Source organism: Cuculus canorus, chromosome 4 (assembly GCF_017976375.1).
Source record: "Cuculus canorus isolate bCucCan1 chromosome 4, bCucCan1.pri, whole genome shotgun sequence".
Taxonomy (NCBI): domain Eukaryota; kingdom Metazoa; phylum Chordata; class Aves; order Cuculiformes; family Cuculidae; genus Cuculus; species Cuculus canorus.
The window spans coordinates 44,095,988-44,112,279 of NC_071404.1; the positions used below are offsets into that span (position 1 = coordinate 44,095,988).

General features: G+C 37.8%; 1 protein-coding gene across 9 annotated transcripts in view; it reads right to left on the reverse strand.

The window, feature by feature from the left end:
* Positions 1-1,479: 1,479 nt before the first annotated feature.
* The window catches only part of RAPGEF2 (Rap guanine nucleotide exchange factor 2), a 188,495-nt gene continuing 173,682 nt past the window's right edge, over positions 1,480-16,292 (reverse strand). For 5 of the 9 annotated variants that reach the window (XM_054064673.1, XM_054064675.1, XM_054064672.1 and 2 more), the window contains 7 exons: positions 15,168-15,391; positions 14,128-14,313; positions 12,225-12,377; positions 9,686-9,911; positions 7,665-8,224; positions 4,802-5,107; positions 1,480-2,255 (listed from right to left, as the gene is read on the reverse strand). In XM_054064673.1, coding sequence (XP_053920648.1) covers positions 2,209-2,255; positions 4,802-5,107; positions 7,665-8,224; positions 9,686-9,911; positions 12,225-12,377; positions 14,128-14,313; positions 15,168-15,391 — 1,702 coding nt within the window. In that variant the 3' untranslated portion in view covers positions 1,480-2,208. Of the gene's footprint in view, positions 2,256-2,641; positions 3,632-4,801; positions 5,108-7,664; positions 8,225-9,685; positions 9,912-12,224; positions 12,378-14,127; positions 14,314-15,167; positions 15,392-16,292 lie in introns of those variants that run through there. The other 4 variants (XM_054064676.1, XM_054064674.1, XM_054064679.1 and 1 more) reach the window with 1 other exon arrangement.

Consider the following 16,292-nt stretch of genomic DNA (forward strand, 5'->3'; position numbering starts at 1 on the left):
TTAAAGCAGTACCTTCAATAGCTCAGCTTTTACGACTTTTACGGCTGACTCCAATGCTTAATATAATGCATAAAAAGGTAACCTCTACCTAAACAAGTCTTAGTTAAAGAAAACACCTCATAAAAGAGCACAGATAATCAAACAACATTTCTTCAGACAAAAATTTCCCTTAGATTTCAGTGTTCGGTTTGATTCTGGTTAATTCAAATTCCAGCAACTGGCAGTTTTACTTGTTCTCATCTTGCTGCACCCACTTAGTACGTACAAAATTCCTATTACACATACTAGAATGACTATCAAATCTGTTTCATAAGCATTTATACCATAGCAAGGCCTTTACTTCTAGTGAATTGTCTGTTACGTGAAATGCTCTTTATCTCCCAAGCCACAATTAAGCCATGGGTATTGGACGAGTGTTGAGGATGTCTCTACATAATGTGTTCTAAAAATACTAATCGCAGAAGGGAGGCACAAACAGGAGAGGGAATGCTGCCTAATTCAACACCAAATCAAGCATATACAAAAGAAAGTTGACAAGTGTACAAGTTATTCACATACCTCAATGAATCAATAAAAGGAATTATTTCCCTAACAACGTACCTTTAGTATTACCAAAGGACAGATTTGTGGGAAGATATACAAAAACGTTCTTTCATTCTGCCAACACCAGAATCAATAATAGCTGTGTAGCTTGTTGAAATGTGCACAAGTATTAGCCACAGATTAGCAGAGATAAGTTACGCACACACACACACCTCCCATACAAATCTAATAGTCTCCATAACTTTTTTCCTTACAGTGCTAGAGATTCCAGTGATGAAGAGAAAATGTTTACCAGTCCTATATTTTCAATGATTTTAAAATACAGTCATAAGCAAGTTAAAGTGTGGAATATTTCTAGACTTACATTAAGAAGAATTAAGCCTATACAGAGCATTTTGTTGCTTCTTTTTGCAATGAGCTAATTTTAGATTTGGAAACAATGCCTGTCAAGCATTTTAAAGCTAAATGCATTTATTAGCCTACAATGGCTTTAGCAGTGACATTTTAACCCAGTCTTGGGCATACTACTAAAAATAATGAATCTAACGTCTTGGGAGGAGGGAAACAATACCCTACAGATTTGACATTGAATTAATATCAACTTTTATTACTGGGGATGCTATTGGTGGACCTTTATTACTTCAAATACCTTCTTTGGTAAAAATTCAAATGGATCACTTTCCATACTTCTCCCTACCCAAATGTCACAACATGTATTCCCTACTCTTACACCATACAGAATATCAAATCAACATGACCCTTCCTTTAAAAACTGTGTACATACGTAAGGACCTTCTTGTAAGAACTCCCTTCTCAGCATATTAAATGTTCCTACTCAGGACACACAACCTATCAGTCACGCTCACTCAGCAGTGCACACACCAAACACAGCAACAAAATTGCATAGGAAGAAAAACTCCACACCAATGGTTTGCCCACATCACTTGGCAATGTCCCTTTAATATTAATACACAGAGAAGTAAAATTTTTTTTCATAAATTTGTTCAAGGATGTGGAACATGTAAAATGCATAAGAATCAATATGGACTTCATTAATGTTATATTTATTTATTTTCCAGCTTCATACAAACTGGATGTAGAAGCATAAACATAGTACATTTCTACCATTTTCAACAAAAATATAACCAATATGTACAATTATTGTATTAAAAATACAAAAGGGATACAGACTCCACCAATGTCTTTCTAAAAGACATACAGGTACAAGTAGTATCAAAAGTATGAGGAAATCACCAGTTAATTGTACATTCTGCACTTGACATCACAGAGCGAACTGAGATTAGCAGTCCTATGGTCTACAATTACTTAATGCTTATATAACATTTGTGCAACTTGTGATAGAGCTAGGATTTTGTATTTCTATATGCACATGAGGTCCATAGCCTTGAGAATAAAACTGGCAAATAATGCATATTACATGTAAAATTACAAATGCATAATTGACAATGTGATATATAAGCAAATAGATAAAAGCTATGATTACAGGAGAGAGAATTAAATAAAGCACTGACATTTGTTTGATACAGTGAAAAAACACTGCAATTCGATCTTTAAAAGTTGAAGCTATTTACGTTTATCTACTGATCAATATGATCAGCTGAGTTCAATGGCAAAAAAAAAAAAAAATCCAAGACCAGCAGTTCCTCACATTTGAGTACTACTCAGATTGGCAGCCTTCACTTCTCCGGAGTCTGTGCAAAAACAACACAAAAATAGAGGGGAGGGTCATTTCAGTCATTATAGGGTTAATAGCAGCTGTGAGCAGGTGGTTGCTACACATTGGCCTTCTCTACACATGCAGTGTTCCATGAAGCCATTAACAGTTGTGACTATTTCTGCATTGCAAGGGCTGGCAAATCTAAATATGTTATTTTTCATTACTTAAAAGGTTCATTTATCCCCTAATGCCAAAGTCAATAGATGGAGGTTATTAGATCAGTGTTAACAGCTGACATGAGCTGTGACATCCCAACTTGCCTTCACTGCAATGTTATCCAGTTAATTTTTCTTTCAATATAACTACTATATAGTAAAAAATAATAATAATAATTATATATAACTTAAAGGTGGGATTGCCATCTGTCTCATTAGAATGGGACACTTTCTTTTTTTAGTATGCCATCCTGTATTCCGCAAGGCACAGGTCTGAGACACACAGTGTCCTCTTCCATCACCAGCCAGATGCAAGCACCACCTCAGCATTTACACTAGGCCCAGCTGAGGATGCTATTAACGGCTGCAGATGCCATTAACGCTAACATTGACAAGCTTTTGAAGGTTCCAGGGTGGGGCACATTAAGAGCGAAGCAAGACAGTCAAGGAAAGGCTGCAACCCGTAACCTCTGCCTTCTCTTCTGCCCTGCTCAGCCATGTGATAGCAATATTCTTTCCAGGAGCTCAGGCTGGCAACCCTACTGACAGGTATGAAATAATACTGTAATTACTAAGCAGATGCAGTATTTGATCTCTGAAACGCAAACATACAAAATCGTAACAAAGGCATTGTAAACAAGCAAATATGCACTGCCCCCTTGAAGGACTTCAATGCATTTTTCTCTTTGTAGGTTAAAGGCCAAATGTAATTTGACAACTAGCTTACCTCATTATCCAAATGAGACTAAGTGCTAGGATAGTGATTAAAATCTAAAAGGAAGATTTTTTTTTTTAAAAAAAAACAACTTTCCAGGCATTGGGAAGTGCAGCCAGAGTTAATTATCCTGATGTGATGATCTTGGAATTTGGAATGATACTGTGTGATGTGGCAGACAGCGACAGTGGTAGCTTGGAGATTGCTGCACTGTGCATTTCAAGCAACACAGTTTGAAAAGTGCCAGGGCGATTTCTTCACAGTATTTCACATGCAAGGGGAGAGGGGACAGAAGGGGGAGGGGCGCAGGAAGAAGCCCCATGCTGCTTTAAGGCAGGGAAGGAGGCAAATAGGTCCACCATCCTTTAACTATAGTTCCAAGGCTCCTATTCTAGGGAAGTCTTCTTGTGCTCTCCTTTAAGGTGGCTCACTCTGGATCCAGAAAAGCCAAGTCTTAGACAGCAGAGACTTGTTCATCTTCTGCAAACACAATAGGATAGGGGAAAATAGAATTTAGTTCATATGGAACAAGACTGCTACTGAATGAAACAACTTGTACCGTGCCCATGTTTTTTCCATGTTGTTGTATTAGGTATATACGTTAAAACACTAAATATCTATACATTTCAGACAAATTAAAAGTATTCCTTTGGAACTTGGATCTTAAGGAAAGTAAAACGATTGCTATAACTGAGCTAGGTGCAGTTCTTCAGCCCAAGGAGCACAACAACCACTCCTAGATATCCAGTAGCTTCATAAAGCTATAAATTAAGATTGCACAAAAGTTGAGTGCAGGTTTAGTCATCACTGGTAGAAACAATTAAAATTCTCTGCCACGGTAACTCTCAAAGTCTGGGGCAATTTGATTAAGGTAGACTTCATTTTTTTTTTTTTTTCCCCATCATGTTGAACTGCAGAGTTCACCCTGCACATAAAACCTTAGTAACTAAGCAGCTAGGGAGAAAAAGCTAGCTTTTCTATCACTAAGCACAACAAAGCATTCAAAAGTGCAATTTGGGCACTGCTCTGCCTAAATTTTGAGCACATAGCCCTAAAGATGCAATCCAGCTACGCTTGCCCTCCACAGAAAAACAGCTATCATTATAGCTAAGCTAAAGCATAAATATACACACACGTTTGGGCAAGCGAGCTAGCAAAAGAGTAGAAAGAATAGTGGGCTCATTATGTGAAGCAGTTGGTGTGGACGACTCTGTGTCCACAGCGTAACAGTTTTAGGTAGAACGTGAGTGACTATCAGAATAAAGCTGACCAACGATGCTCTGTGGGGTAGATGGACAGGCATTCTATAGACCATGGTTACTGCCAGACATTAGGTACTCTGGAAACTTTCCTGGAAGCCAGAGCTGTGCCTGGTGAACATAGGCACCTCCACAGGAGCTGCCTAAGCCTATTGTTTGGTTGTCCAAGATTTAGGTGGACCTACATCCCAAACTTCAAATAATATTTAGGATGAATATTCCTCCCCTTCCAAAAAGTTAACGAATAGCAAGTCTTGAAAGATGGAAGAGAGCTCAAATTATGGCAAGAATTTCTACAGCAGAAAACATTTGTGTAATTTGCTTTGCGTCAGTGAAAGCATTAACTATTTTTGCATGCAGAACATTCAAAATCTAACAATTAGAAATTTACCATCTTCCTCTGTGGAAAACCCTTGAGATGGATAGTGAGCAAGACGTGGATCTGACTCATTTGGTTTATGCCACTGAGGTTTGTTCACAGGTCTGCTAGCTGAATGGCCATGTGACTGCTGCTGCGGAGTTGATGTCCCATGGGTCTCACATGTCCGTGCCACCATTCTAGACCTCTGAAGTGCTATGTTGTAATCTGGAGGCTTTCTGGTTGGATGGGAACCACCTTCTGCAAACTCAGCAATAGGTATTCCTACATAACCAGGAGGAGTTGGAGGCGGTTCCCGATATCGACCCTCTTTTCGTGCTGCAGGAAAAACAACAGATTATTATAGGAGATAGTAAGAGGAAAACTACTCAAAGCAAGAAAACAACAATGAAAGTTAATCAAACATACACCAACTCAACATCCCAGGAAGAGAAAAAACTGACGAACAAGAGTTAACTACCACACAGTAGACAATGAAGTCTTGAAAAATAAACTATGCAAGAAAATATAGAAAATACAGCCTACACAGGCTACAGCTATTCTTCAGTAATAAAGCCTTACTTTAACAAAATTCTTCAAGTTACATAAGCAATTAGTTCATCCTTAGCAACTGAAGCTATTCCATCAATTGTATAGAATAAAACATGCACTGATCAAAGTAACATGGAAGACTCAAGAGTCCATATAAGTGGCAACCATCAGGAATATTGGCATCTTCTCAAACACATCACTATCTAAATCCTAACGATAAGAAATGAGCTCTTATGTACAAAACCTGTTTTTAGCATCTTGAAGGGTGCGGGGGGGAAGCACCTGATATATTATTTCTCCCTACAAATATTACTATTTAATGAGACAATAAGCTACAATTCCAAAAGGTAAAGAAGAGAATTTGGCTTCATCTTCATACTTTCCATATGCATTACTGCCCGCTGCTCTTATGGCTCATCTGCAAAATTAATACTTGAAAGTATACCCGTAAAAACAATGATTGAATATGATCTTATATGGGAGATGGAAAGATCACCACCTAGTTTATGGATCTCATTGAGGAACTACTGTTTACTTGAACAAAGCTTAACTGTGGAAATACTCTCTTGCAGAAAACTTCACAGGAGGAACAGCAACTAAGAACTCTAAGCATTTGCAGGGACACACAACAGATAGACACAACTATTTTGGAGTTATATTCTTAAAGAAGTCAGCTGGGGCTTTGATACTGAACACTTTTTGTGGGTCCAGTCCTTTACCACATGATCAGTGTGCTTTAACTTAAAGCATAAAAGCAAACTCAGCAGAGAAAATCACTGACACAGACAATTTACTCGCCACAGTTTGTCATACGCTTTACATTCCTGCACAAGTGGTGATGACAACATCACCCTGCATTATGCAGCATGGAATTGACTGAAAGGGCAGTACAAGCTTAAAATGGACCTGTGCTACTCAGATGTGGGTTTTATTGACTAAAAATAAAGTCTTGGTATTATAACAACCAAATAGAATCTAAGTATTTTTCTTGGACAAACTGTTTTAACTGTGCAAAGCAAAACGAAGAAATTTCCAAGAAATTGTATTCACAGATTTTGGAAAAGTAATTTTGATGGAGAAGAAATTCTGTAGAAAAATTCTATTGAAACACTGAAAGAGATCAATGTCTGAAAGAGATCAATGTCTATTCAGTGCAAACGAAACGCAAAAATAGTAGCTTCTGTTGAACAGCGATATGCAGAGTTATAATTGCAGGATTAGTTAATAGTACTGAAGTGCATGGAAGTGTGTGGCTTTGATTTTCAGATCTCTTTAAGGTTCTCTCAAGTCTCTAAAAATGTAGTGGAAAGCACTGCCTTGACGGGCAAATTTGGTCATGCTTGTTCCACATTTTGGTGAAAATCAAGGGCATGAAAGAGTAAAATTTGGGAACAGCAAGAATCAGAACTTGAGAGTCCTGAACTCTTCTTCCTCTTCGTAGTTCAGGGATTCAGATCTGCATCAAGGTTTGAGGCATTGGACCAGTACTAAGCAATATACTTGGACATAAAATGGAAAAACAGTTTATCACAGTGGTCTCAGCACGACCTCAATCTGGCAGAGTTTTTCTGCTGCGTCAGTGCAAAATGGCCTTTAGATAATTCCTCGTATTAACCTGAAGAAAGGCAAATCTAAGGGGAATGAAAGAGGAAAAATGCAGAAAGTCTTGGATGGTCCAAGGACTGCAATGTATAGAAGGAACACTATCAGAAGAACATTAAGCACTGCCATATATACTTTCATATTCCTTTATGCATTATTTGATCTTCCTTCTGTTGAATGATTATAAATGTATTTCAGTTTTAATTTCTTAGGAACCTCTTCAGTTTCAGCAGTCCAAAGAAACATTCCAGTTGGTATTTAAGCACAAAGTGCTCTCATTTTCAGAAGTAAGAAATATTCACAATTACCAGACAAGTCATACAGATGTATAAAGTCAAAGGCTTCTAAATAAATCAGGCCACATTTATTAAGATACCTAAATAGAGAATGTGAAGCCTTACTGTGAACAGAAATTCACATTTCAAAACAGACAACTAAATACATCAACTTCTGAAAACGCTGTCCAGCAGCTTAGCTAGTTTTTGATGTATGGCAGGCTCTCCATCATACACAAAAGCGCTGCCAGAATAAAAAATTAACAGTAAGTGATATTTCCCCTAGCAATAAATGCACAGTTAAAATGGAAAAATTGAGAGAGACTGCAAAATATCTGATTTTGCTACAAAAATTTAAAACAAAAAAAATCAAACCAGACAGACAAAGGAAATGCAGTTTTAATACTACATGAAGAACCATAAGCAAATGAACTAAAATACTTCATAGTAAACAAAACTTAACTTACCAATAAGCCCCTTTGTACTACTTGATGGTACTGCTATATGAGGGGGTACAGGAGCGGGCTTTGACTCCTCTGCTGGTACAGATGTTATACTACTGGTTTCAGCTTCAGTTGAAACATCCTTCCCACCCCTCCGCTTTATGGTACCTGTATCACCTTCCGAGTCCTCTCCCCAGTAGCCTGTTGAGGATGCCCAGCTTGCTCTGGACTGTGCTTGATCAAGGCCCTCCCTGCCTTGACTTTGCCTGCCATACTTTGTGCCATGATCAGGGAACATCAGCTGGTCCATATGACTGCCCGAGGCCCACAGTCCTGCCCCATCACTTGAACTATCAAAATGAGCATGTCCAAAAGGCAGAGTCTCCCAGCTTCTCTGGTGCTGTATTGTTTGTATGTTGTCATGAGAACCACTCGAACAAGAAGTCCAGCTACCACGGCCACTGTCAGCTGCATCGAGTGAAGCTCTGTCCCCTTGATCCTGGGACAGTTCTTCTGTACTAGGAGAAGAAAGTACAGTTGCTCCAGCATACAGGCCTCTGGTCTCTGATAGTGGTGCATATGAGCTAGATGCACATAGAAGAAGGGAAAAAAAATAAGTCCCTTCCAACCCAAACCATTCTATGACTCCATGATTGAAGTTTCTGATACAATTTATATTATGTATTATTTGCATTAGTAGCTAATTCTATTTGAGAATAGAACACTTCCCTTTCAAGCTCATACTCAATAAAAACAAACAAACAAAAGAACTGGATAGATATAGACAAAACACTTCAGTGGAGTTGTTTCAAAAGTTAAAATCTTAACTTTGTAGCCACCCTTTAAAACAGGCAAACCACACTGACATATATAAAGGGGAACAGACTGATAGCATTTCTGCTGTTCTTCCAGCTATGCAAAACAAAGGATCAAAAGTTAGAAGCAGAGTTCTAACAGGAGGTGGTTGATATTCAGGTTTAGGTTTCAGCTTTTCAGAGTTTTTTTCTGCTTAGGAAACTTTGAAAGCTACCTTTTCAATATTTCTTGCAAACTGAAATGTATTTAAACCTTAATTTTAGAAACACATGCTACTTCACACAGTATGTTCTCTGTAGCCTTTCAGCGATTAAGTCTGACACTATCACTTGCATAGCAGCAGTGAAAACCGACAAGGTGTCACTTTTGTTTAGCAGCTACCCAGGCTCCTGAGATTTGTCCCTCCAGGGCAGCTTGCTATGCCGAGTGGAACTCCGCTTGTCCAAATATTTAAGACATCTGATTAAGAGTTTGAATAGCCTGGGATTCCTAAAGCTGAAGTACATCAGTTTTGGAACAGGCCTGCCATCCACAGACCCCACAGAATTAAAAGCCCTGAAATCATAGAGAGGACTGAAGCGTCCAAATAACAATTCAGTAAAGTGGAGCCTAAGTAGAAGCCAGAGCTCCAGTTATTTTCAGACCAAGGCTCACTGCTAGAGATTTGGACAATTACTCACAGCACTAGTTTCCCCAGCACTACAGAAATTCATTACCTAAAAAACCACCTAGAAAACCAACAGCCTAAATGTGAATTTTAGTTATCGTTGACCAGGAAAGATATTCGGGGTAAAAATATTTTGGGGTTACATAAATAGGCACTTTTCTATGAAACAGACTGGAAAATTACTAGCTATTTCTGTTCTCAGCTTCATCATCGAATAATTGTATGAATAATTTCTCATCTAATTCCGTTAATTCCCCATCTAGAAAACAAGGTAGGATACTAGTCTCCCATAAAGAGGATAATCTACAGCAGTATTAAATGCTCAGATGATAAAGTCTACTGAAGTAGCGTTTTACTGCTGTAGACCTTATCACACACTCAGGAGCGCAAAACCTTTTCTTGTCAGAAAATTGAGCATTATCAGCATTGAAATAGTGGTTTTTAAGAGCAGGGGAGAAAAAAATATCTGAGAGATACAGTGAAAGTTACACAAACAAATGCACCTATACACACCACATGCACACTGTATTAAAGTATAATGTAAGTAAGCACAAATTCCTACCCTAAGCTGTATTGATCCGGTTCAATCATGATTCTTCTATCAATCCTTCCCACACCAAGATTTGTCTCAACGATGCTGACAGAATGCCTTTGTCTCCTCTCATCATTCAGAGAGACTGGCATAGAGTCAAATGAGGAATTGCTGACAATACTAGATCTGGAAGAAATTTCGCTGTGACCAGAATCTGAAAAGTTATCCACAGTGCCACTAGGAGCCAAAGTATAGCCTGCAAAGGGAAGATCATGTTAATCAGACTCTCCTCCAAGAAGCCTGCTCAGTTATTGCCAGGCAGTCAGCAATACTGTTATCATAGTAAATTAAAACTATGATTACATTAACACAGAAGCAATGCTGCAAAAGTCAGATACATGGCACAACTGTGTAATACCGTGTATTCTGTCTCTTAATAAGAAGTTTAAGGTTGTGGGAACATGCATTAATCATTTAGAAAACAAGTGCTCACTTTCCTGGCTCTCAAATGATTTTCAAATGCATCATCATACTTGTACCCTTTCATTGTGAAATCTCACTTCTCAAAAAACTGCCATTACATAAACACTGTCATTGAGACTGGAATAAAAGAGATGCTCTAGACAAAATTAATGCTTAAAGTAATCCAAGAGACCCTCTCCCACTGTTTTTATTTCTGTAAAGCTCCACTTCAGAGATGAATAGCAGATACAACATGAAGCATAGATGTCTGGACTGACTGTTTGTTACATATCTTGGCTGAGAGAGGGTTTGAAATGTTTTTCAGTAAAGTTTAAAAACCGTTATTCGAGATTTTCAAGCTTTCCTTGTGGTACTTGGCTAACTAATTACATTCAAAAAAGATAATATTCTGTAGCATATAGTGACCAAATTATACTGTAATTTGGAAGTAGCACTGACACCATCAGACAGATAAAAATCTGCAAACTATGAAATGGCCCAGATAGATGCATAAATGCTTTTGTTTTAGTATTAAACAAAGTTGTGTTGAATGGTCTTGCCAGCTAAGTTAAAGATTGTTAAATAACATGCATTTACAAGTAACTGCAGTTTTCTTTTTTTGCTTTCAGTCAACACACAAGTGCCAAGACGACTTCAATTGATCCATCAAATTCACTTGCTGAGAACATGTACTTTATGCTGCCAGATTTTGCTGAAAGAGCATACCATTAGCTTCATGATACCACCAGGCCAAGGATTTTTAAAAATTTATAATCATGCTTACAATTTGCTTTTTGCAAAAAATAAAGTATTTTTCCCCACTATAAGCGAAGCACAGAATCCCAATTTCTTTTTAAAGAAATGCACAGGCTTGACCAAATTTATATATATATTCATTCTTGTCAAATATAGTATTTGGGAGAAACCATCCTGATATACAAGGACTTGAGATGACAATCTAAGTCTTCTCTATGTAATACTCTCATCTATCTGAAAGATCACTTCACTAGAGATTTCAGATAGGCATTTGTACTTTCTTGCCATATTCATTTCTCCTCTATACAAATGTCTGCTTATCCAACTGGAGTTATTTTTTCCCCTCTTGTTTCCATAAGCCCCACCTATCCCAGAGGTCCTTGGTGAACGGTAATTCTTGTTAAGATTCTAGCCTCCAAGAGAAGAGAAGGAACGTGTTAGGTCCATTAGTCCAGAGCCATAAGGCCTCAACTTAACGGCACTGCTACCTACGACGTTAAGAAAAGAGCTTAGCTATCCATTTGATAAGAAAGTATAAAAAGCGATATTCACATACGGTTCTAATCCTTACCATCCCCGTGCAAGGTAAAGTTACTGCTACAGGGAAGCCTCCAACACACTTATCTCTTTAGCATTCTAAACTTCTGTTATGGGGACTCAAGCCTAATATACATATTATATACTGTTATATTGTGTAACGGTTAAAATGAACTTTTATGATATTCTGAAAAAAGAAAAATTTAGAATTTATCTGCACTACAACAAGGCTACTACACATCCAAAGGAAATTCTGGTTTTGTGTAAACTACAGGAAAAGTACACCATTCTCTGTTTTGGCAATTCATAACCTAAGTACAATGAAAAAGCAAACAGGCTTCAAAAAAATCCCTTTCTGAATCCCAAATATCTTAGCCTGCCTGACATACATAGGTCAAATCCCAGCCACATGTATGACATGGCAAGTGACTCCTCTAATAGGCTAATATGCTCGATGCTGAAATTTACTTTTCAATCTGCACATCCTTCCACTGCCAAGAAAAACTGATGATGGGAATATTTTTGTCGAAAGCAGCTGTAACGAGAGTGACCCACTGCATCGACTCCTATATCAGATCAGGATGTCTTCCCTTGCTGTTGCTAACCAGAGGGCTTTCAGGTATCCTTGATATCATGTTCGCAGGTATACTTTCAGGTATCCCCACTCTGCACTACACTTCCTGCCCTCTTGCTGACCATATGTGACTAAAATAGGAACAGCAGTAATCATTCTGAGTGTCCAAATTTTCTCTCAGAAGTTTCCAGGGCCTACAAACTTTAGGAAACAGGATGAGAAACACTGTGTGTCTAATACCTTTCCTTGGAGAGCTCTGTGGTGAAGTGGGAGGAGAAGACAGCTGTGAGGATGCACTTGATACTGCGTCTTCAGATTGTTTCTTGTGACGGTCCAAACTTCCTTCCTCAGACAACGAAAGAATTTTCTTTAAAGCTTGTGGGGAGTTAATGCCTTTAAATAAGAATTAATTTAGGCAGATGTAAAGTCCAGTATAAATACATCTTTCTGTTTCACAATGCATTTATAGAGTAGACACCATACAAGAAAAAAAACCCTAACATTTTTTCCTGTTTACTTGTGAGTTTCTGACACCAGCTTAAATGCAGAAAAAAGTTTAAACCTATAACTTTTTAAAATATAGTACTTTATTTCTGCATAACAGTTTAGCCAATCTTTTTTTTTTCCCACCTAAATTTTCCCACCTAAAATAAATACTTTGTCACAGAAATTGCAATGCATATTTGGTGTGGCAGAATATTGCCTATACAATATATAAATCAAAGATACGCATAGCAATGGTTACTGACAAACCTGAATCAAAATTATATTAAAATCAAACACAAATCTCCCTGGTTTGTGAAGGTTTATATAGTAAGAATTGAAACTGTTTCACTGTTTCTTTTCTATTCAGAGCAGCCTAGAAGGTCAAAGAAAGTGGAAAAGATGATGAATAAGATTAGACTTACAAAACAAGGCCATCCAGCAGCTGCCTTTCTCCCTTTCATTTTTGAGAACGCTCTCTGCACCAGCTTATTTTGGGAAACTAAAGAGTAACAACATCCTGAAGATGGTGTATGATGTAAAGATTTAGGGCATCAAAAATTGCTTTTCTTAAGCAACATTTAGCCAATCGTTCTCTTCCCTTCCTTTCAAAAACTCACCCTGGGATAGACTTAAAAGCAAGAACTGACCTTCTCCAACAGTTTTGCCAATGCTTGTAGTAGAGATTATTTTCAAGCATCCTGCAGAGTTTATCTTTGATCTGTTGGATCACAATGCCGCTATCAATAATTTACAGCTGCTTAATCAACATAACCTAATCACTTTTCAGAAATTTTCCCAGCATGAAAAAAATACAGTCTGTGGCTCTACAAAGTCATTTTAAGATTAAAATTTAATGGTAAAATCAACAGGAACTAGATGAAGATTGAATTGTTTCTTGCTCATTTTGCTGCTTCTAAATGTTTCTCTAGCAGCCTAAGCAGTGAACAAGTAAAACTAATAAAAAGTGAAATCAGAATGAGGTTCTTGTGAAATTACCACTACGTAACAGGAAGGAACAGTTACACTATATATACACTCAATAGGAATATTCCCATACTTTAAGAAACATGTAAGTAGATCTTTAATAATGCACCTATTTTCCATAGATTTGGAAACCAGATTACAAGAAATTCCTATAGTCTGATATCTTTCTGAGCAACATGCAGGTAGCAATGAATGAATAACAACAATAAAAAAACCACACTAGGGAGCAGAAGCCAAATGGATGATTCTCAAAGCAAAACTTCAGGCCTCCATTCCTAACAGGACTAACAGTTTGAGCAGGCCTAAATTTCATGTTAAACGTTCAATTTTTGAAAAACAGCAAAACTGCTGAGGCATCTCAGATGGGTCACTCAAAAACTTGAAGACACCAATCCTTTAGCAAGAGTTAAGCCAAGATCCTAGAGCAGACAGTCAGAAACATTCATTCTTTCCAGCTTCTAATAACACGGAAATACTTATTGCTAGGATGCTTTCCTAGTTTTCTTTCCATTTCTAGAGAAGACAATTATATAAACACACTGCATGGACTGGCATAATCTGCATATAGTACTACTAAAAATAGAAGTTCGGAATCTTATTTGATTAAAAACATCTCCCTGACACGAGCAAACAAACTTGAGTATTAAACCAAATACTTCACTATCCCACTTACCAAATGGTGGGAGATCTTTCACTGGCACTTTCTTGCGAGAGGGATAAAGAGATACGGCAGGGACCTGCAATGCTTGGTTTACTTTGTGTTGCTGCTGCTGCTGCACTTTCTGCTGGATGCCTGCCCGGGGAGCCACTGGTGATGTTTCAGCTTTTCCAGATCGCTTGTCTCCTGTATTCTTTGGCACTTTGCAAGAAATGGGAGAAAGCACAGAATGACCACTAGATAAAACTACTGTAGGAGTTTTAATCTGAATGCACAAAGCCCTCTAATTAATAATTAAAAGATACTTTTAAGTATCATACAATGAATGCAGGAGGATACGTTTAGAGAGAAAAGATGAAGATAAAATGAGAGGGAGATTTAACTCAATTTAAAATATCTGTATTATCAAAGAGTCTTTACTCCCTTTCTCAAAATAAGTGTGTCATAAGTTACACTTACTAAAAACATGAGCAGAAGTCATACTGGGCTATCATAAGGATTGCAGCTGGTTCAGAATGGATAACTAATCGCTACTTTTTGCTATGGTGAAGAAAAGGAAGGGCATAAGATAAAGGACTCCCTCAACTCAAAATTAAACCAAATTCCAGCATAATGTCCCCATCCGCTGCAACCAGGTACAGCCCTCTAGGTGCCTCTGAAACATCTGGGCATGAAGAAACCAGCTTTCCCCTCTGACAGCCAAGATATCCAGGACGACCACCCTATTCACACCAATAGTTTGAATACATCAGAACTGCAGTGAAAATTCAGGCTCCTCCATATCCTTTGTATGAACAAATCTAAAGAACACTAGTATACTTCAGCATGACATCATCTGAAAAGCCTCATCTCCTCTATAAATTCTAGCATTCTCTATTGTGAACCAGCAAGATGATTTCTTTAAGATTTATAGATGTTCAGTATTTGCAAATGATTAGAAACCTCATTTTCCACCTCATTGTCTAGTTATTCTTTCAAATTACTCCCTCGGAGAACAAACTTCTTCAAAACATCCTTAAGCTTCCCCAAAATCCGTAACAACTGAAAATGCTCACATGTGCTGGTGGCTGGTTCACACTGCAGAGACAGTGTCTGGAGGCTCTCTTCATCCATTTCCAGATCCAAGTTTGAGAGATACTGCTTTACTTTCCGTGCCATCTGAGCATCTTCATATAGTTTTTTAGCATTAAGGAAGGAGCTGCGTCGGACCCGCTTTTTATGACCCCCTGTTTGTGCAACATCCAGCACAGCTGCGTTTGTACTGCCCTGACTAAGAGACCTGGAGTGAAGAGGGGCAGGAGGAGGAGAAAAGAGGGGAAAAGTATGACTTAGTCCAACACAGTATCACTCAATAAAAATGAAACATGCAAAAGATTGCATGAATGTCAGTCTACGGTCAAAGCTCACATGCCTCATTCCAGTAAGTCAAACAGCTATAACAGAGAGAAGGCTGAGGGTCAGGAAATAATTTTTACTTGGTTACAGGCACTATTTTAACTACACAGATATATTAACCTATTCTGCTCCAATTAGGCAATATCACTTCACACATCTAGAAAAGCATTCAAGCTAGCTCTCTCACGTAAGTCAGCTACTGAGAAGATTGGAGCATTAGGAAAAGCTCATGCAGTAAGGCAATGCTGACAGGAGACTGTAGTTGAGGTTTAAATTCACATACATATACAGAAGACATTTTGAAAGCTCTCTGAATACTTTTTAAATCAGGCCACATACAAAATGTACAGCTAAGTTTTACAGAATAGAAATTCCTTGTAATTTTCTATGTTGAAGATCACTTTTAGTTACATAGTGACCAGCTAGCTCATGAAGAATTAAACATCATGCACATTTCAATTTATTTATGCCTATATAAAGCTATGCAGCGCTCCTGAATTATTAAGGGTAAAAATGATAGCTGAATATACGATCATAAGTTGAGAATAAGTTAGTTTAGGAGGTACTGTAAGTTTTAACATTCATATTTGATTTTGATAATTGCTTACTGGGCATAAGAAAATAAACAGCAATTTTCAGCTATTGCAACTTTACTATTTTATAATTCCCCTTTTACTGAAAGTCACTTCCTTCAGCAACGTAAATTGGAGGTGAAGGAGAAGAACACTCCACTCCTATTTACAATCACTTAAAAACAATTTACAATTTTTGTGTTTTAACCTCAA